The 21813-nt window shown below is 33.4% G+C and overlaps 1 protein-coding gene across 1 annotated transcript in view; it reads left to right on the forward strand.

The window, feature by feature from the left end:
- The window catches only part of AGPS (alkylglycerone phosphate synthase), a 148953-nt gene that overhangs the window by 83350 nt on the left and 43790 nt on the right, over positions 1 to 21813 (forward strand). The window contains exons 11-12 of the mRNA XM_024122218.2: positions 8221 to 8348; positions 18027 to 18078. Coding sequence (XP_023977986.1) covers positions 8221 to 8348; positions 18027 to 18078 — 180 coding nt within the window. The remainder of the gene's footprint in view (positions 1 to 8220; positions 8349 to 18026; positions 18079 to 21813) is intronic.

Raw genomic sequence — 21813 nt, forward strand, 5'->3', positions numbered from 1 at the left:
ATTTAATGCTTCTTTGAAGATACTTCCCTTACTTCTCCAAGGGTGTCATTTCTGGTTCCTTCCATTTTCAAACCCCTCCTCATAGCCAGGGTTATGGATTACCAAGTCTTATACAGTATTTGGAGTTTATTGTTGAACTTTTGCTTTCTGGGGTTGATTTTGTCTCTGCTTACTTTAAGTCCTCTGCTACCCTCTACTCTTTCTTAGGGAGCCTTCTAAACCCCCCCTTACTCACTTTCTGCCCTTATAAGCTTGTAGCAGCTGGAAGGCTGTAGAAGGTCTGTTGGAGTTTTTTCTTTTCATCTCTATTTATGGGTAATTAGAAAGTCATAGTGTTTTCTTGTCTCCTTTTAATACTAAAGTGTATGTCCTGTGTGGTTTTATTTGTTTTCCTTGTTGATTTTCTTGTTTGGGGGGAGGGGGGTAGAGGGAGAGGGAAGATTCAGAATCAAATGATTACCTTTCTTCTCAGTCCTGAGGTTACCTGAACGTATATTTTCAAATTATGAAAGATTTTATTTACGTCAAGCAGATACTTGCATTTTGTATTAGCTAGTAGTTGAAGCTTTCAGTTTTCTTAAGAACACTATATTTGAAATTATAAAACAGAAAATTCTAAAATGTACAGCAACATATTTTTATTGAAACAGAAAGAAAAGTGAATGACATGCCTCTGTGATGTCACATTGCCATGGAGTTGTTTACAAACAATTATATAAAGTGGATATAAAATATTGGTATAATGTGCATATAATCAAGTGATAAGTAATCTAAGTAGTTTTATATCATTCCACTGACATAAAATTCCCAGAGCAAAAGAATCAATAAATATAATAAAGCCCAACAGAAGTGAGCCTTTCAATGAAGTGAATTTAGATGTAAACATTTATGATTGGATTAATTTGAATATAAGTCTGGATGGAAGAACTGCCTTGTGCCAGACTGCATTTGGGACTTGGATGGAGGTTCCTTTTACAGTGGGGACCCCCCCAACCCCTAACCCCTGCTGCAGAACTCATAGCTGGATAGTTGCACAGACTTGCCTTGGTCATTTCATTAACCTTGCAACAATGCAAAGTCTCATTTTACTAATTTTTATTTCTTAACCTTACTTATAGTGTTATGGTGGGTTTTACCACTTTAGAATGCCTGCTATACGTATGAGGCAATATGGGTGTACAGAAATTTAAGGCATGGTCACTTCTTACTAGTACCTTAGAATTTGGGTGTAGAATTAGAATTTTAAGGAAAGTTTGCCAATGTTTTATACATATATATTTTAAAATAAACTTTTTGAGTAAGTACATGTACAAAGTTAAAACGTGTACATACATGTACAAAATTCGAAAGGTACTAAAGATGTATAGGGAAAAATCTGCCTTCTATCTCTGTCTTTTAGGCATCTCCCTTGCCCAGAGTAACACTTTGGCTATTTATAAGCGTATATGTATGTGTTTTTAAAAACACAAATGGGAGTTTACTACTCTTTGATTTATTCTTAATTTTATAACGATCACTTTATCACATTTAGAACCACTTCATTCTTTTTGGCAGCTACCTGATATTCCATTGGTATGTACTCTGTTCTATTTAAGCAGACCCTCATTGATTGGCTTTTAAATGGCTTCTGATTTTTTCTTTGGATTATATTTAGGTTATATTATATGCGGTAATTTATAGAAATATTTTCAAATGGCTTTATTTCTGAGATGTAAAGAAATATTTCACAAAAAGTCAGGAACTTGGAGTTTAATTTATTTATTTATTTATTTATTTTTAAAAGATTCTTTTTTTTTCAAAAATTTTTTTTCAAAATTTACTTATGTATTTTTGGCTGCGTTGGTTCTTCCTTGCTGCGCGTGGGCTTTCTCTGGTTGCGGTGAGTGAGGGCTACTCTTCGTTGTGGTGCGCGGGCTTCTCCTTGCGGTGGCTTCTCTTGTTGTGGAGCACGGGCTCTAGGCACACAGGCTTCAGTAGTTGTGGCACATGGGCTCAATAGTTGTGGCTTGTGGGCTCTAGAGCACAGGCTCAGAGTGCCTGTTGGGGTGCACGGGCTTAGTTGCTCCGCGGCATGTGGGATCTTCCCGGACCAGGGCTCGAACCCTTGTCCCCTGCCTTGGCAGGAGGATTCTTAACCACTGTGCCACCAGGGAAGTCCCTGGAGTTTAATTTTAAATAGAGAAATTTTCCTGTCTAAAATCAAGGCTTATACTAACCTTCTTTTCTTTTCACAGTTTTCCCTCTTAAGTTTATTTATTTATTTACTTTTTTATTGGAGAAAAATTGCTTTACAATTTTGTGTTAGTTTCTGCTGTACAATGAAGTGAATCAGCTATATGTATACATATATCCTCTCCCTCTTGGACCTCCCTCCCACTCCCAACCCCCAACTTTCTTTTCCGTAATGAATTCCAACCTGGTGACTTTGGAGTTTGAACAAGTATTTATTAAAGTTTTCTGTAGTCTGCGGAGAGATTAGAATAAATAGAAAAGATGATTCATGCCTTTAGGAGCTTATGCCTGACAAATTTCAGTTTGTTTGTAGAAACAACTTTCAGCATGAGGTGTTCATTCTAAGACTACCAGGAACTTCGAAAAACGTTGAAAAGAGTAGAAAAAATTACAAATAAGCTTAGGGATGGTGTCAGTATAGTGGCAGAATTAGCAACTTTAAAAATTAAAGTGATACTACTTGTCTTGGTAAGAAAGAATAGGTGTAATAGATAATTCTGTGTTGGTGGATGAGAAGGCAGCATAGTCTGTCAGCCTTATGCCTCTTTCTGGCAAAGGTTTAGAGTTCTTTTAGACTCTTTCTGTAGCCTAAGATACCTGTTTCTAAAAATACCCCTATTTCTAAAATGTATGGCTCATAGCTCCTTGTTTAAGAAGATAACTCTGAAGTTTCCTTTGTTTTATTGAGATATAATTTACATGCCATAAAATTCACCTGTTTAAAATGTATCCCTTAGAAAGGATAGTTCCTAGGGTTATTGTTTGAGATTTTTTGTGAATTTAGGAGGGATCCTACCCACTGTTCCCCCCTACCCTAGTTTTATTGAGCAATAATTGACATACATCCCTGTATAAGTTTAAGGTGTGTACAGCATGATGGTTTGATTTACGTATATTGTGAAATGATTACCACAAAAGGTTTAGTTAACATCCATCATCTCATATAGATACAATTTTTAAAAAATGAAAAAAAATTTCTTCTTGTGATGAGAACTCTGAGGATCTACTCTCTTAACAACTTTCTTGTATATGATACAGCAGCGTTAACAGTAGTCATCATGTTGTACATTACATCCTTGATACTTATTTATCTTATAACTGAAAGTTTGTACCTTTTGACCACCTTCCTCCCCCTACCCTCTGCCTTTGGTAACCACAAATCTGATGTCTTTTTCTGTGAGTTTGGTGTATTTTTATTGTTTGTTTATTTTTATTAGATTTCACATAAAAGTGAAATCATATAATACCTGTCTTCCTCTATCTGACTTATTTAACTTATTACATAATGCCTTCAAGGTCTATCCATGTTGTCACAAATGATGGGATATCCTCATTTTTTTTAATGCCTGAATAATATACTCCATTGTATATATATACCACAACTTCTTTATCCATTCATTCATCGATGAACACTTAGGTTGTTTCTGTGGTTGGCTGTTGTAAATAATGCTGCTATATGAACATGGGGGGTTGCAAATATCTTTTTGAGTTAGTGTTTTTGTTTCTTTCAGATATATTCCCAGAAGTGGAATTGCTGGATCATATGGTAGTTCCATGTTTAATTTTTTTAGGAACCTTCATACTGTTTTCCATAGTGGCTGCACTGATTTATAATCCTACCAACAGTGCACAAGGGTTCCCTTTTCTCCATATCCATGCCAGCGTTTGTTATTTCTTATCTTTTTGATAATGGCCATTCTGGAAGGTGTGAGGTGATATCTCTTTGTGGTTTCAATTTGCCTTCCCCTAGTGATGTTGAACATCTTTCCATGTACCTGTTGGCCATTTGTATATCTTCTTTGGAAAAATGTCTATTCATGTCCTTTGCCTGTTTTTTTTTTTTTTTTTTTTTTTTTGTTGTTGTTGTTGTTTTTTGCAATAAGCATGCCTCCCTCTGTTGTGGCCTCTCCCGTTGCTGAGCACAGGCTCCGGACGTGCAGGCTCAGCGGCCATGGCTCACGGGCCTAGCCGCTCCGCGGCATGTGGGATCTTCCCAGACCGGGGCATGAACCCATGTCCCCTGCATCGGCAGGCGGACTCTCAACCACTGCGCCACCAGGGAAGCCCTGCCTGTTTTTTTAATTGAATTATTTGTTATTTGCTATTGAGTTGTATGAATTCTTTATATATTTTAGATATTAACTTCTTATCAGATAAATAGTTTGCATATATTTTTTCCAATTCTGTAGGTTGTCTTTTCACTTTGTTTATGGTTTCTTTTGCTGTGCAGAAAGAATCTTTTTAGTTTGATGTAGTCCCACTTATTTGTTTTTTATTTTGTTGCTTGTGCTTCAGGTGTGAGTTCCAAAAAATCATTACCAATACATATGTCAGGGAGCTTTTCCCCTATGTTTTCTTCTGGGAGCTTCATGGTTTCAGATCTTACATATAAGCCTTTAAACATTTGAGTTAATTTTTTTGAGTGGTGTAGGGTAGGGGTCAGGTTTCATTCTTTTACATGTCAGTGTCCAGTTTTCCTAGTGCCATTTATTAAAGAGACTGTGTTTTCTCCTTTGAGTACTATCAGCTCCTTTTGTCAAATGTTGTATGACTGTACATGCTTGGGTTTATTTCTGGGCTCTTGATTCTGTTCCATTGATCTGTTTGTTTTTATTCCAGTACCATACTCTTTTAACTACTATAGCTTTAGAGTATAGCTTGAAATCAATAAGTGTGATGCCTCCTGCTTTGTTCTTCTTTCTCAGGATTTGTCTATTTGGAGTTTTTTGTGGTTCCATATAAGTTTTAGGAGTTTTTTTTTTTTTTTTTTCTTTAAAATTGCCATTGGAATCTTGATGGGAATTGCATTGAGTCTATAGATGTCTTTTGGTAGTACTGACATTTTAACAATACTAATTTTTTCAACCCATGAATGAACACAGGATACCTTTCCATTTACTTGTGTCTTCAATTTTTTTTTTTTTTCATCAGTGTCTTAGTTTTCAGAGTAGAGATCTTCTACCTCCCTGGTTAAATTTATTCCTAAGTATTTTATTGCTTTTGATGCTCTTGTAAATGGGATCAATTTCTTTATCTCTCTTTCAGAAAATTCACTGTTAATGTATAGAAACGCTTCTGATTTTTGTATGTTAATTTTGTATCCTGCAACTGTACTGAATTTGTTGATTAGTTTGAATAGTTTTTTGGTTGACTCTTTAGGGTTTTCTGTACAGTTGTTCCTCAGTATCTGCAGGGGATTGCTTCCAGAAACCCCTGCAGATACCAGAATTTGCAGATGTTTGTCTCTTATATAAAATGGCATGGTATAGCCAACCATATATAAAATCATGTCGTCTACAAATAGAGACAGTTTTACTTCTTCCTTTCCAGTTTTTATGTCTTTTATTTTTTTCTCTTGCCTGGTCTCTGTACCCAGGACTTCCAGTATCCCCAGGTTTCTACCAGACAAACAGCTGGCCTGCAATTTTGCCTATATCTCCAATAAATTTATCTATGTCTTCCCAATTACCTTTTACCACATCCTCCACTGTTTTCAAGAGTATTCTTGAAACTTCTTGAACTTCTTCATGCTCTGTTGCAAATAATCTTCGAAAAAAAGATTGGGAGCTGTTTTATGGCGTATTTCTTCCTCTGGCACAATCTCTGAGCTAAGGCTGTGGAGGTGGGTGTGGGGACAGTGGCATGTTTTTCTCTGAGGACACCCTTACTTTAGAAACTAAGTGCTGGGGAGAAGGAGGAAGGAAAGTAGGTCTTGGTTTGCTTCTCCTGGCAAGATACCAGCCCTTTACAAGCCAGGGCAAAGGGTTGGGACCATAGACTTAGTGCATCACTCAAAGTAGAGCCTCTGTCCCACCAATTTAGGCTGGGTGCAAGAAGTAAGCCCCTCCTCACCTCTTAGCTGCACTTGCCTAGAACTTAGTCTCAAGAAAGGTAGCTGAGGCAGAGTGTTACATAGAATAGGGTCAAAGGTTTTTTTGAAGTTAAGATAGTTCGTGTATCTATCCAAGAGAAAGGAAGACATATATCCACATACAAACTTGTACACCTATATTTGTAGTAGCATTATTCATAGTAGCCAAAATATGGAAACCTGTGGAACTTTCAGCCTCACCCCCTGACCTCTAGGGAGGGGAGGGGAGAGGAAAGGAGAGGAGAGGAGTAGCTGGAAGTAGAATTAGTCACCCATGATCTGTGGTTTAGTCATCATGCCTGTGTAGTGAAGCTTCCATAAAAATCCCTAAATTATGAGTTTCAGAGGACTATTGAGTTGGTAAACACATGGAGGTGCTGGGAGGGTGGTGTATCTGGAGAGGGCTTGGGAACTCTGCACCTTTTCCCCCATACTTTGTTCTGTGCATCTCTTCTGTTTGATTGTTCCTGAGTTGCTTCCTTTTATAACAAGCTGGTAATAGAGTTTAAAAAAAAAAAAAAAAAGTAGAAACCCAAATGTCCATACCATACAATGGAATAATATCCAGCAATTAAAAGGAATGAAGTACTTAGTACATGCTACAACATGGATGAACCTTGAAAACATTTAAGTGAAAGTAGCCAGTCGCAAATGGATACATATTGTAAGATTCTTTTTATATGAAATGCTCAGAATAGGCAAATTTCTAGAGACAAAGTATACTGGTGTTTGTCTAAGGCTGAGGTGTGTGTGGGGAAAATGGGTATGGGATTTATTTTGGGGGGTGATGAAAATGTTGTAAACTTAGTAGTAATAGTTGCATATATCTGTAAATAGTTTAAAACCATTGAATTTTACATTTTAAATAGGTGAATTTTATGGTCTGTGAATTATATCTCAATAAAGATGCTAAAATAAAAGAGAAAGTCTAGTCACTCTTACTATCTTTTAAAATGTACAAGATATATCTATCTTTTTATTCAAATATTAGTCAGGCCAACTTTGCAGAGCTTTTGTGATTTTACAAACCATAATAGGGTTGTATTTGCTATCTAAGTAGAAAATCATTTGTATATGTGACAAACATATTGTGATATAATGTAGTTTACTCTTTGTGGACTCATAGTTTTTAATCTTCTACAGTATTATATATTAACATTTTATTTTAGGTATATTATAAATTTATTGGAAGCATTGATTTTTGTGATGCTTTTAACTTATTTCTAGTATTGTAATTAAGTTCTATAATTTCGGATTTCCCTTTTGTTCTTTTTTTCATGATTCTCAGAAAATTTACTTAATAGTATTAATAATAATTCATATCATTTGTACATTAGAAAGCACTGACTTTGAAAGCTTGGCTTTTTGAATGCAATTATTTTTAATTATGTCTCTTCAAATATTTTAGCATAGCTATTTAGATCATGTAGTTATATTTAACTTGCATTTTTCCTCTCTGATTTGTCCTCCACTCCTCCATGTAATAAAGAAAAGGACATTTGTTTCATTGATGGTCCTCTTCTGCTAGCTATTTATAACTATTTTGTCTCTGAAATACGTTTTTTTTTTCTTCGAAGGGCATCTTAATATTGCCTTTATCTTTTCTTCGTATGAATTCTTAGGAAAAAAGGCAAAGTGTAATAGTCTCTCTAATTTCTTCTGTCAACTTAAATTCTCATAGAAAATTAGATTCTTTTTGCCCCAATAAATTGTTGTCATAGTAAAAATAGGTTCAACTATCAAAATATACTTTTGTTTGAATGCATATGAGATATAAAAACCTGTTGTTTTTCAGATTTAAATTTTAATAAGTTGTAATACTTTAAAAACTATTTAAAATTAACCTCTTTGGAGAAAGGTTACCTTAAAAATGTTTTAAAATATTTATACATAACTAAGAAAAATGTATTCCAAAACCTTTTTTTAGAAATTATAAAATTTGCTTAGATGTTTTTCTAGAAGGACTTGAGTAGCCATTATTCCCCACATAGAATAGATTAAATAGATTTAAATATGATTAATAGAATAAATTAGTAGAATAAATAGGTAAAGTAGATTTAAATATGATTTAGAAAATTGGCATGTGATATATTGGATTATTCTCCCTTCTTTTTCAGGAACTCTTGGTGTGATAACAGAAGCTACAATAAAAATCAGACCAATCCCTGAATACCAAAAGTACGGCTCAGTAGCTTTCCCTAATTTTGAACGAGGAGTAGCCTGTTTAAGAGAAATTGCAAAACAGGTAAAAACAAAAACCCACCCATATATATTTATATTTTTAAAATTCTGCTGCATAATTGATTTTGATATGTCACATATAATCTTCATATTTAGTTGTGTTATATTTGTGATTTTTACCCAGTTCTGTATGAAAAGGTAATGTTGTAAAATCATCCCTTTAAGTTCAGTTGCTATTTCTTTGAGTAATTATACACCTATTTCTTGGTTTAAAGAATGCTGTACAATTTTAAGACAAGGTAAGGTATGTACCTGAGTTGATGGCTTCAAATGTCTCTGCCTTTTATTGAATGTTTTCTTAAGTTATTTTTGGGTAAGATATTTTGTGATTAATTGCAGTAATATTGCATTTTTCTTAAGATATTTATTGAAATTAAAATAATTGGCTGAATATTAATGGCCCCAAAATACAGAAATTAAACATAAGTAATTAAACTTTATCAATTCTTAGAATGTGCTGCTACTAGGCCTTACTTGTTTTTTAATATTTCCTAAGCTATATCTTAAATTAAGTAATATAATATAGTATAACATAGTACAAGATATTTAGATATAAGCTAAGAAGAATTCCCACTTTCCCCTTCTTTAAAAAAAGGCATATATTGTCAAGGGTTTTAAAAAAACTAAATAATGCCAAGTAATTTTATTTCTGCATTAGTTGTGTGTATCAGTGTGGGAATTCTTGCATTTCTTTAGACATTTGGTTCATTGTTTGAACTATAATGGTTTGTGAAAAAATTCTTACTTCAACATTTCCCAGCAGGGAGGAAGTCAAGGGAATATACTCCAGCCTCTCTCTTCTTGCTTTCTCCAAACTCAGAGTTCTTTAATACTTCCCATCAGCTATACCCAATTTGAATCTTGAGTGCAAGGGAGCTTTCTGATGTGACCCATATAGGTCAGCTTCTGGGTATTCAGAGTAGGGTGGAGGGAGGATCTGATAAGGAAAAAGAGTGGTATCTAGCAAGTACTCCGTTTCATTGCGGACTTTGTAAGGTACTGAGTCTCATCTTCATATCATTCCAAGAGAACCAAACCACTATTAATGTTTTAAAAAAATATAAAATGAGTAAAAAAAAATGTTATATTTACCCACATATTTACCATTTCCAGTGCTCTTTATTCCATACACTCAGTTTTGCCTTCTGAGACACTCATTCTTTCTTACAGTTTCTCACTTTTAAAAAGTCCAACTATATGATCACCTAATCTAACAGTTGAGAAGGGTAATTTTTATAATTTCCAAGTAGCTTCAGTTACTTATCATTAGATTGCTTTTTCCCCATCACGATTTAGTCATAGGCTCCTTAATCTTGGTTGTCTTACTCCTAGGTAAAGGGAGAGTTTTAAAAGATGTATAGTCATGGAATGAACATTCTTGAACTTGTGGCAGGTTACTTTGGTGGTGTTAATGCAGAAGTGATGTGGTTGAAATCCTTAAGAGCTCCTAATTCACTTGAACTTTGAGGATATTATGTTACGGTTAAGGAGCTAGTATTATGCTATGTTTGCTAAAATAACAAGATGGCAGTAATATTTAAAAGTAGAATTATTGAGTAAAGCAGTGGAGATAAGTTTTAGATGTAAATATTTGAGCACCGAGCGGTAAAGTTCACGTGTGTTCTGATAACTTGTTGCTAAACCCTTCCATCACTTAAAGGCCAAGGAAGTAACTTTGAATTTAAGATACCTCAGGTATTAAGAAACAAAAGAAGTACTTGAAGAGCCTTATGGTTTTGCCTGTGAATTCATTCCTAGAGGAATGGGAAACTAGGGTTTTTTTGTTCTTTTTAAGAAAATAACCATAAATTCACCAATTAAAAATCAAAATAAAAGCAAATATTTTCCATAAATAAATTATATTTTCTGATTAATTTCAAATCTTCCTTAATGAGATTTTTTTAATTCTAGTGTTTTCACTTTGTATTGTAGTTCATTCTTTGTGTTAAGTACTTTTATTTTATTTACTTTTCATCTTTGTCAAGCTTGACTATATCCCCTCCAAGAAAAGCTTTATTATTAAAGATACAGTTTATATTGTCCCTCTTGTTCAAGTTTTGAATGACATGTTTTTAGTTGACCATTATTGCCTCCATTTTTTTTATGGCAAAATAAACATGAATGCCAAATTAGATTTTTAAAATAATTATAGAATTTATAAAAATTTATAAAAATACATTTGTATGTATTTTTAACAAAAGATCTTAATGAGTACACACTCAGTCTATGTTGGCCAACTCTGCCCCTTCACAATACCTCCACTCTGTTGAACACAGATTTAGTAGACTTGTTAAAAAGTGTTGTTACATGATCTTTGGAATAGAAGTATACATATTTTATGCTTTCCTGAGTGCTCCATCTGCTTTTCCGCATTAAAAATACTCACATGTAAATCTGTCTTAGGTTTCATTAATGAGAAATGGTGTACAAATATGTCAAAATCCTTAATTTATAATTTCACTAAAATTGGAAATATTGAATTTAAACATAAATAGTTGGTGCAGTTTGATGCAGTTTTTGTTACAATTTAATATGCTCCTGATAGAAAGTAACAGATAAGAGCTACTTGTGATAATGAAAGGCAGGTGGTAACATTTTTCTTCATCTTTGCATAAATCAATAAAAGTTTTTTAAAAAAAATTCTTTGGATATTTACAATATGACCATAATCTAAATTCACTACACAAAACTATATTGAATATATATATCTTGGGATAAATAAAGGTGATGATTGATAGAAAGTGCCACCCTGTGGTTAAAAACCAGGTCAAAAAGAAAGCTCCTTTCTAATCTATAGTTTTAATAATTTGGTTCTCTGTAATTAGTAATAGATAATTTTTAGAGGCATAAATACCATGTAATTGGAAAGCTTGCCTTACTTGAAACTGATTGAAAAGTCTAGACAGATAATATTTCATTCTCAAATGTTGCTCTTACGAATGAAACAGTTGCTAAGAATAGTTACTGGAATTTGGAAATATTCCACTGTTTGGGGAACCTGCATTTTTTACTCTTGTTATACTCCACATATAGAGAGGCATTCCCTTTCCTGGAAATGGGTAAATGTATTATGTTTAGGGACATTTATATATTAGTATATAGAGTATACAAATCTCATGTGTCAAGAATGGTACTGTATATGCTGCCCTGCTTTATAACAGTATTCTCAAGCAGAAAAATTGAGAAAATTATCAGGTTTTGGCACTAGTCATTGTTCAATTTGTGATTTGGAATTTCAGTTGATAGCAAGAAAATTAAGATCCATTAAAATAGATGGTACATGGTTTACGATTGTGCCAAATTCTTGACTGAGTAATGAGTTGGCTGCTTGTAATTCCTCACTGTCATTTCATAGCACTTCTATTTTTGCACTATTTTCAGACTCAAGTTGCTTTTGGATGAGTATCTTTTGGAAAGGAGTGGACATGATTGTTCACAGATAGCTAAGTGGGCTCTGTGTATATTTTTATCACTATTCTTACTGAAGGAAATAAATAAAGCAACTTTATACTGGCAGCAGAAGGATTCTACTAAGATCACTCATCTGACCTTTGTCCATGTGAGGAATTGTCCTCTTTCAGTACTTCACTGCCTTGTGAGGAGCTAGAAAGGAATATTTAGTGGAAGATTAATGTGATTCTATCTCATAAGTGGCAGTCCAGTAGAATCTCCAGCTTTACTCAGTAGATGGGTAAGTGGCTTTTAAGATTTTCTCAGAGAGTAAATTTCCTACTGTAGCCTCTCAAGAGGGGGGAAAATTGTGTTTTTAAATCAGAATACCAGTGTCAGATATAATATTTTATTTTTCTCTTTTTTGTTTGTTTTAAAATGGCAAGTATGTTTTTACAAGGGTTGAAGGGAACATGGAGTGTTGAAACAAGTTCAAAGGCAATTTTTAAAGTTTGGGATCTTCCCCCACCATTTGCCAATAAAAACTTAGGAGTTACGCCTTGTGGTATTGAGAGAGGACCAATTTGTTCCATTATGAGGAAACATTGACTGTATGTGGCATGGATTAATACAAATTCCTCTGAAAACTGTATTTCTCAGTATCAGAACTAGGTTTTTAGAGTTACAGATTAAAAGGCAGCTTTTTCTTTTGACAAGGGATGGCCCTTTCTACCTACCATCACTTTTATTTTAAACAATTTTACACTGATAGGGTATTTTTTTCTAGTGAGTTTAGACCGTAATTTCAGAAGATGTATATAGTTCATGTCTGACACTTCAGACTGTTATATCTCAATTCTGAATTGTTCTGTTTTCAACTTGATTTATCCTGTAGGGGTTCAAATAAATTGAAAGGAGTTAGGTTTAGCACTTATATTGTAAAACATTTAAAGCTTATTTATATTAAGTGATAATTCTTGGAGATAATTTGTTACATATAGAAAATGGAATTGTTATTTTAAATCATTTTTTGATGTCATGTTTTTCTCCCTCTGAAGCAGAGAGAATAACCTAGCCAAATGTTTGGTTAATTGGATTCTTTACTGTGTGATCCAGCAAAATGTATCAAACTTGAGGACAGTTATGAGACATGCTCTAGTCATTACACCTTTACTAAACTGAAAATGTACAGTTTTGACCAAGAGACTGTTTGGCATTAACTTTTGCCCCTTCCCTTAACATAAGTGGAGGGAAATATCTACCCTGTATTATGTATGTGTTTCATTCTTTAAAACCAAGAGATAATTCTCTTGCTAAAAAAGTTCTTGTTTACAATGTAGATTCCTGGCTATAAGCCAGTATATCCTTTCTAATGGGATTAACCAGTTTACCAATAGCCTTAAATATTGCATGATTTCATCTGTGGTGTCATTTCTGATTTATTATTAGAGGAAGAACTAATTCTGTCTACATTTTAAGCTTTTATACCTAGAAATTGGTATTTAACAGAATTCTCTTCTTTTACATATCCTTTTTTTGAACTTTTAAAATTAATTTATTAATTAATATCAATTATTTTATTGTTTTTTATGTGGGAGAGTATGCTTTTAACTTTATATCCAACATAGTGCAATTGATATTATGTAAGTTAAATAGACATGGTTTCTGTCTTCTAACAGTCACCAAAGATACTGCATATCATGATAAAATTTTCTGTGCTTAAATTTTTGTATAGACGTGTACAAGGGGTTTGGTATTGAAGCATTAGCTTCTGATACAGTATGTTAGTAGACTATCTCCAGAATAGTTTTAAGGGTCAGGAACTAGGGCCATTCCAGAGTCTATACTGAAAGTTTGATTTACTCTTTGAAGAAACAAACCTTTTCAATTCAAAGGTTATTCATTTTTTAACCAAGACACCAGAGATATAGGACTGCCACTCAGTGCTTATATTTTATAGTTTATCCTTATGAAGTTAGAAGAAATCATGCAGACGTATGAAACATGTTAATATTGAATTTCTTTCGCCAGTAGCTGGTAAACTAAGATAACTCCTCGAACAAAGTGTCTCATCTGACGTGCGAGTTCTGGTTTTCCCTGTGACAAGAAAGCAATATGACTTAGTTCCATAAAAACAAATTTTGCAGAAATCTTTTGATGTGTTTCTTATAGGGACTGTTTTTTTTTTTGGAGAAAATGGTTAGATTGAGAAAGAGGTTGCTTTTTAAGTTAGTGCCAAGAATTCTACTAAGTAAATAAGACTAATTAGAGTGGTTGTTTTTTATTTTTCAGGTTACGTATTCAAGTAAATTCCTGGTTGTAGCGTCATTAAAGGGAAGAAATTGGCAGCAATTTGACTTAGTCAGTCTTATACCCATGCTTTGAGGTCACTGTGGTTTATTTATTTCTTCTTTGCTCAGATAAAACAAAGATATTGATATTTATTTATTAGTCCATATGAGTTTCTCATATGATTTTTTTAGACTATTTACTAAAGTGTAAAGTACAAGCAGGTGACCTGAGCGATTTTAGTCAGAGTGCATTTATCATAATAAAAACAAAATCAGTTATTTCATTAACTCCACTTCAAGTAAGCAATTTTTGTTTGAGTGTTCCTTAAATACCCTGAATGTATCATTAACCCACCATTAAAATTTCTAGGTAAAAATATCCCCTCTCAGGTTAGTTCTGATCACCTACCACCAGGGGTCACTTTAACTCAAGGACCCTTTTCCCCTTTCCTCATCTATGGAATACTCTAGCAGAGCATAATTGTATAGCATGGGATTTAATTTAGAGCTCAAATTCTCAGAATTTGTGATGTCTTTAACTTTTAAAGGAGTTATTTTGAATTTTTTTAACTTACCAAAGTAGTTTTATAGCATTAAAATATAACCTAATCTTAACTGTAAGTATAGTAACCTAGTTTGAGTGTTGTTTTTTAAGAATAGTAATATTATTTTGGTTTTTTGATTATAAGGACTCCTATTTAATTAGGTGTCATGACTTCTGATTTAAAATTCTAAGAAACTTTTCCTCCTTTGTATTTTTAGAATGATGCATAGTGATTTACAGATTATTTGCTGGAGAATCTAAAGCAATCTTGATGCTGTGCTTTGCTTATGAGAATTTACTTGTGACAATAACTGAAAAACTCCATTCACTGACTTTTTAAAAAATGTGGCACTATTAAAACATGAGACTTACTAAAGCTGTTGGTTTGATTTTGATAATTTTTAAAAGTCAGTGTTGAAAATGAATTTAATATTTATTATCTAGATACAAAAAGCTTTCTATAGCTTTTAATTCTTTTTTCGATATATTAGTATGTAATCATCAACTCTGCCTCAGTATAAATAGGAACAGTGGATGACTGACTAGTTTATATAACTCAGCTGTCAAGTTAAAATCATGTTCAGTATAATTGAATATCAGTTGCTGTATGTAGCAAGTGCCCTGAAGCAAGTTTCTCACTTATTTTTTCAACTTTTATTTGAAAATTTTAAGCATACAGAAACTTTGAAAGAATAGTACAGTGCTCACCTGTATATTCATCTTGTATATGCAAAAATTACTAACTTTTTGCTGTTTGTTTTACATATTTGTGTATTTTTCCTTGACCATTTGAAATTAAGTTGCATTATGACATTTGACTTCCAAATACTTCAGTATATATCTTCTGAAAATTAAGGTGTTCTTTTTATAGCCACAATACCATTATCATGTCTAAGAAAATCAGCAGTACTTTTTCCCCTGTATTTCTTTTTTTTAATTAATTTCAAATTTTTATACAATTTTTAAAGATTACTTTCCATTTATTATTATTGCAAAATATTGGCTGTATTCCCTGTGTTGTAAAATACATCCTTGAGCCTGTCTTACACACAGTAGTTTGTACCTCCCACTTCTCCACCCCTATATCCCCCCCCACTCCAGCTGATAACCACTAGTTTGTTCTCTATATCTGTCAGTCCAGCAGTAATTTCTTAATGCCATCTAGTATTCATTCTATAATCAATTATTCCAGTTGTCCCCAAAATGTATTTTGTGGATAGTCTTTCAAACTAAGATCTTATCAAGGCCTACATAATGTATTTTAGTTGTTTCAGAGATTGAATTCCACTAGAAATTTACTATAAATGTAATATACTTTTTTTCCATTTTCTGTTATATGTGTGCCTATGTGGGTTGTTTTCATTAATAACACCTGCTATAGATACAGGTGAAGTAGAATCTGAGTAGCAGTAAGAGATGGAATTTACAAGTTGTTGGTAGGAATTTAAAAGTTTTTTTTCTAATAATGACAGAATGGCTCTGAATTCTTTCTCATATTTTACTGGTGTGCTTAAGCCCAAACATATAAATACATATGTTATATGATATTCTGTTTATTTTATGAAGAAAAGAAACTTGGTCTACTCAGGCTTTATTTGTTTTATTTGAAGTTGATGTGCCTGTTTTAATAAAAATGTTTCAGGAAAATTGATTTTCCTTTAGTATTTTGGAAACTGGTAATGTTTTTAGAAGCATTAACCCAACTACAAAGATACCTTTATACCAAGATTTGAAAGTACTCAGGTTGTAGATTTTTTATTTTATTTTATAAATACACTTTTAATAACACTGCAAAATAGCAAGTAAGAGGGTTTTCTTGTAATTTTTGTTTCAAATGTGACTTGAAAGCTCTGTGTGTGTAAGTATGTGTGTGTCTTTTGTGATTTTTAATTTTTTAATTTTTTTATTTTTTTTGAGGCTGTGTGGCGTATTTGAAATATCGTTCATCTAGCTGTCAGGATATCTTGGTCCTAGTTCTGTCTTTACTGTTTTACAGTCATCTGACCTCAGGCATGTCTTTTAGTTTCTCTGGTTCTTACATCCTCATCTGTAAAATGGGGATAATACCAGTTCTGCTACCCCGACAAAGTTGTTCCTTATATTAAATAAAGACATATGAAAACAGCTTGTACACAATAGGATTCTATAAAATGTAACGCAATAGGTTATTGTTAAGTATATAAATTACCTAATATTGTTCTTCAGATTTGGCAATGGCTTTTTAAAAATATAGATTGTATTATCTCACCTTTAGTATCAAAGATGAGGAAATAAATTATACAGTGTTCAAAATAAGAATCTAACCAGTCATTTTGTTGGGTAAAATAAAGTATGTATTATGTGTGGTTTTATAAAATTAAGTATTTGTTCAATTAAAAGCACATAATAGCAAAAATGTTATAACACACAGTTAAGGTATATATTTATAAGTTTTGTTCTTTTGGGTGATTCTATTTTCATAGATCTCAACATTGTGCTGATAAAGATTTTATTGATAAATATTATTCAGAAGATAAATGTTTAAAAAGTTTATGACAGTCAAAATTTTGTGGTCTGAAAGCAGCTTCTTGGTGAAAGTTTAACCATGTTAAAAAGTTGCATAGAATATAAAAATCCCATTTAGGGTAAAGCTCACTTAAATTCTTTGGAAAAACTGTAGCTAACTTAAACCTTGCTAGTGTTTGTATGGTAGTGTTGTAGCATCACAAAGTTAATTTGAATATTTGCTTTCTTCATTTTTCTTTCCTTGCAGCTTTTAGTGTGTACCTAGATAAATATAACACAGGTGCAGTTTTAGATGTTTTAGATACATAATGTTATGCTTCAAGTTTTATTGCTGTTTTCATACAAGTAATTTTGAAAGATCTTAGAATTCTGCACATTGTCTGATAGTTTTTCTATTTAAAATGGATTATGAGGAGGAATGAAAAGAAAGAACAAGTCCTTATCTATGAAGACACCTCAGTTAAATTTTTAAAGTGTTTTGGCCCACAAAAATGCCACCATCATCGTCCTCATTTTAAAAGAGTGTAAGAGCCCAGTGACACATAATAGTTCATCAGTGGCATAATGCTCTAGGCATTGATTTTAGTATATAAGTTTTCTGCTTTGTTTTAAAATAATCCACTTTGAGGCCTAATATTTCCTTTAGGTATTTCCACAGGTCTTTGCTAGGCATGAAGCAGATCTTGTTGCAGATAAATTAAAGATCTGGCAACATGTGTATGTATGTATGTATTATATACATAGATTTCTCCTCTCCAAATACTTTATAGAAGTCACTGATGTTTTGTTTGTTGTCATAAAACTATATAAAAAGTTAAGATTTTTTTTCCTGTATGTATCCTTAGGAACTAAGCTCTTAATCTCAAATACAGAAAGGTGACATTCATTTTCTACCTGTCTACCTTCTTTACCGTATTAAATTTGTATCACTTTTTTTTTCTTTTTAAAACAGAGATGTGCTCCTGCATCTATTCGCCTCATGGACAACCAGCAATTTCAGTTTGGTAAGTAAGGAATGGTACTTTAAAAATCTGCTCACTAAGCCACAAAAACTTATGAAATACCAGTTATGTGCCAGGAAGAGTACTGAGTACAGAGCTAGAAAGATAAATGTCATAGCTCCTGTCCTTCAGGAAGTTCTCAGTCTAATGAGGACAGACAATTGTATAAATGAATGAGTGCAGGAGTGTTAGAGGTGATGTGAAAGAAGACTGCATTGGATACCTTGGTGCAGATGAAGGAGGGGTTGATCCTACTTGATTTTGCTTGAGATTGAGGCAGAGCGTGGGGAAAGGCTTCTTAAAGGAATGATGCTTAGACAAAATCTTAAAAGGTGAATAGAAGTTTGCCTGAGACAGTCTCTTCTTTCCTACCAAATTTTTGTTCACTTATCAGCAAAAAATATGAAATTGTAAAACCTTAATGGCGTGTTTGAACTTCTTCAGATAGTTCTTTGTGGCTCAAATAGACTGTAGGGTGAAAGTGGTTACAAGAGATAAAGCTGGATGGGTGGACTAGGGCCTTGCAGGATAGATTTGGGTTTTATCTTGTCAGCAGAGGGATATCTTTGTAGAGGGAATACAATAAATCAGCTTTATAGAAAGCTCATTCTGCTAGCATTATGCAGGATGGATTAGGATGGTGCAAGCCTGGAGGAGGAGTTGAAATGGTTAAAGAGGCAAATACTGGGGGCCTTGTTCAAGGCAGCAGAAGTGGAGATAGAGAGTAAAAAATAGATTTTCCAAAGAACAGTTTGCCAACTGGATGCGGAAGGTTAAATAAAGGGAAGAGTTTAGGTCAACTCCTGATGTCTGATTGATTGACTGGTGGATTGAATGACAGTCTAGAAGAAGAGATGATTTTGGGGAAAAGACATTACAAATGGGTTGTGTTTAAGTTGACCATGGAATATTCAGGTGGAGAATTCAGTTAACAGTTAACCATGTTTCTTTTTCTTCCTATTTTGCTTAAAGTATTAAACTTTCTGACACGATTTATCATCTTATCAATTCTAGTTTTATTGCTTCTGAATTTTTCCATATGCTGAAATTTAGTTTGGGATTTAAGTTTATAGACTTTAAGTACCCTCAAAATAGTCCCAGAATGATTGCTCAATAATAAATACTAAAGGCCAAGTTAGGCAGGCTTTTCTTTGGTGTACGAGTAGCTTAGATTTTAATTTAGGGAAGAATGATTATCATAATTGTATAGAAATTGAACTAAGGAACTCAGGTTGATAACATAATCAAGGGTTCATTTTAAAATTAGATTCTTCTAAGTCATAGCTTTTATTTCTTTAAGTAAATTACTTTCAAAATACTATACTACTGATAAAAGTTTAAGATAAAATATGTCCTATAAATGATGAAATAGTTAAATCAAATGAAAACCAAGCCTCCTGTGTGTTTTGGCCTGCATTCAGAGATCTAGGTCTGAAGAGAGCCATGTATCTATCTGATTAATAAGACTGTGTTATCCATTTATATGCTATAATGATAGTAAACTATGTTGGACATAGACACCTATGTAAAACTAATTATGATATGGCCAGATTTTATTTATAACTGGGATCTATAACAATTTAAATGTAGGTTCAAAGAAAGATCCTTTTGGTTATCTGTCATCCTTGTTCCACATTCTCATTACTGTACCTAGGAACATGCTCTAATGTTGGTTCTAGTCTCGCTAGTCTTTAGTGTGTCTCCTCTCCTTCTGCCCTTTACTTGGCCACCAGTGTGATCCTTTAGCAGTACAGATCTGAGCATGCTTCTTGGCTGTCTGTAACCTTTTTGATTTCTCAGTATTCATTGAAGCTTTCCCACCTACATATCCTGCCATGACTTCATGATCAACCAACTAAATAACTCTTAGCACAGCAAGGGGTGTCTGGGACCTTGTACCGACTGTATGGCTGATTGGTCAGTGTTTGTACCGTATTGGTTGTTAACAAAGCACAAGCCTTATTATTAGTTGTTAATATTTTTATTATCACCCCTCTCCTTGACACAACTCTAATATATTATATTGAAATGATACATTTTCAGTATATTGAAATGATATATATCATTGAGTACACTGAAACGATCTACATATTTTCCCTGTGAACTAACGTTTGTCAAATTTGGGAGATGTTTCTTATTCATTTTTATGTGTCCTGCACCTGTCACATAACAGACACTTACACGTTGATTGACTTAATCATCAAATTAGCAAAAGAGGGTAAACAAATCTTGAATAGCATATAGGGTAGTGCTAAGCACATTATCAGTAGCACACAACCATTCCTCAAGGTTGTATTTCCAATTTATAAACAATTCAAAGGCTAAATACTTTGGCCAAAGTCCACAAGTTATATGTGGAGCTGGGGTTGAACCCAAATCTGTCTGACCCCAAAGCCTGACTTTTTCCAGTGCTTTGGAGCACTTCCTTGAAACATAAGGATTTATGGAATCCTTTAAAATTATTTAATTAACACTATAACAATAACAAACTTCACTAATCAAACTGTCCAGCTAGTAAATTTAGGAGCTAGTTCCTTTGTTGTTTTCTGTATAAAATAAAACACAATCGCTGGAATATATTTAGAATGTAATTAGTTCGGTAGGCAACATTAATTTAAGAATAAGTAAAAGATAATAATATCCTCTTAATTAATATTAATACTTGACCCACTTAAAAGTTAGTATCACTTTTGCAATAATTATGCTTGAAGCATATTCCATCAGGCTATCACGTCAACTCAGTATTAGGGATATATGTGACTAACTCACAGTAGTGTTAATAGAAGTTGTGCATTTAAATTTCAGTGTGATAAGATGAACATATACCCTTAAGGATTATTCCATATTGGAGTAGTAATATTTGGAATCTTCATACATTGTGTAAAAATATGTGGACCAGAAGTCTTTTATGAGGATCAGGTACACACACTCACACATTTATGTTTATATATTTGTTTCCAGTTGCTGTTAAAGTAGGATGAATTCCATTTGGGACAGCAAGTGAATATTTTGATGATGTGTTACCTTTAACTTTATACATGCTAGAAATGGTATCTTTTTTTTTTTTTTTTTTTTTTTTTTTGCGGTACGCGGGCCTCTCACTGTTGTGGCCTCTCCCGTTGCGGAGCGCAGGCTCCGGACGCGCAGGCTCAGTAGAAATGGTATCTTTTAAAAACACTGATTATGCTAGAGAACATCTCTGACAGGTTACAATGAAAGAAAAAAAAAATCCCCAAACAAACCTCTTGTGATCCAGGATCTCAAAAAGATTGCTAGGTTCATCTCTATGTCATCTGCTTTTCATTTTTTGTGTTTGTTTTTTGCTTTGTTTGGTTATAGCATGGTTACCTAACTCTTAGCTTTTGGTTAAGATTTATATGGTTACTTGGTCTTTTATGTAATATAGTTTCTTATTATAATCTGTAAGAATGTAATAAATATTACAGATTCAGATTCTCACTTTAAAAAAATAAATGAATGGAAAAAAAGTCTGCAGGTGATCATTTTTCCTCAAGAAATATCTCTCTCCACCCCCCTTTTTTTCCTTCGAAAAAGCTAGTTTGCACCTTTTTTTTTTTTTTTTTTTTTTTTTGGTGGTAACGCGGGCCTCTCACTGCTGTGGCCTCTCCCGTTGCGGAGCACAGGCTCCGGACGCACAGGCTCAGCGGTCATGGCCCACGGGCCCAGCCGCTCTGCAGCATGTGGGATCTTCCCAGACCGGGGCGCGAACCCGGTTCC

This window comes from Physeter macrocephalus, chromosome 2, assembly GCF_002837175.3.
Source record: "Physeter macrocephalus isolate SW-GA chromosome 2, ASM283717v5, whole genome shotgun sequence".
NCBI lineage: Eukaryota > Metazoa > Chordata > Mammalia > Artiodactyla > Physeteridae > Physeter > Physeter macrocephalus.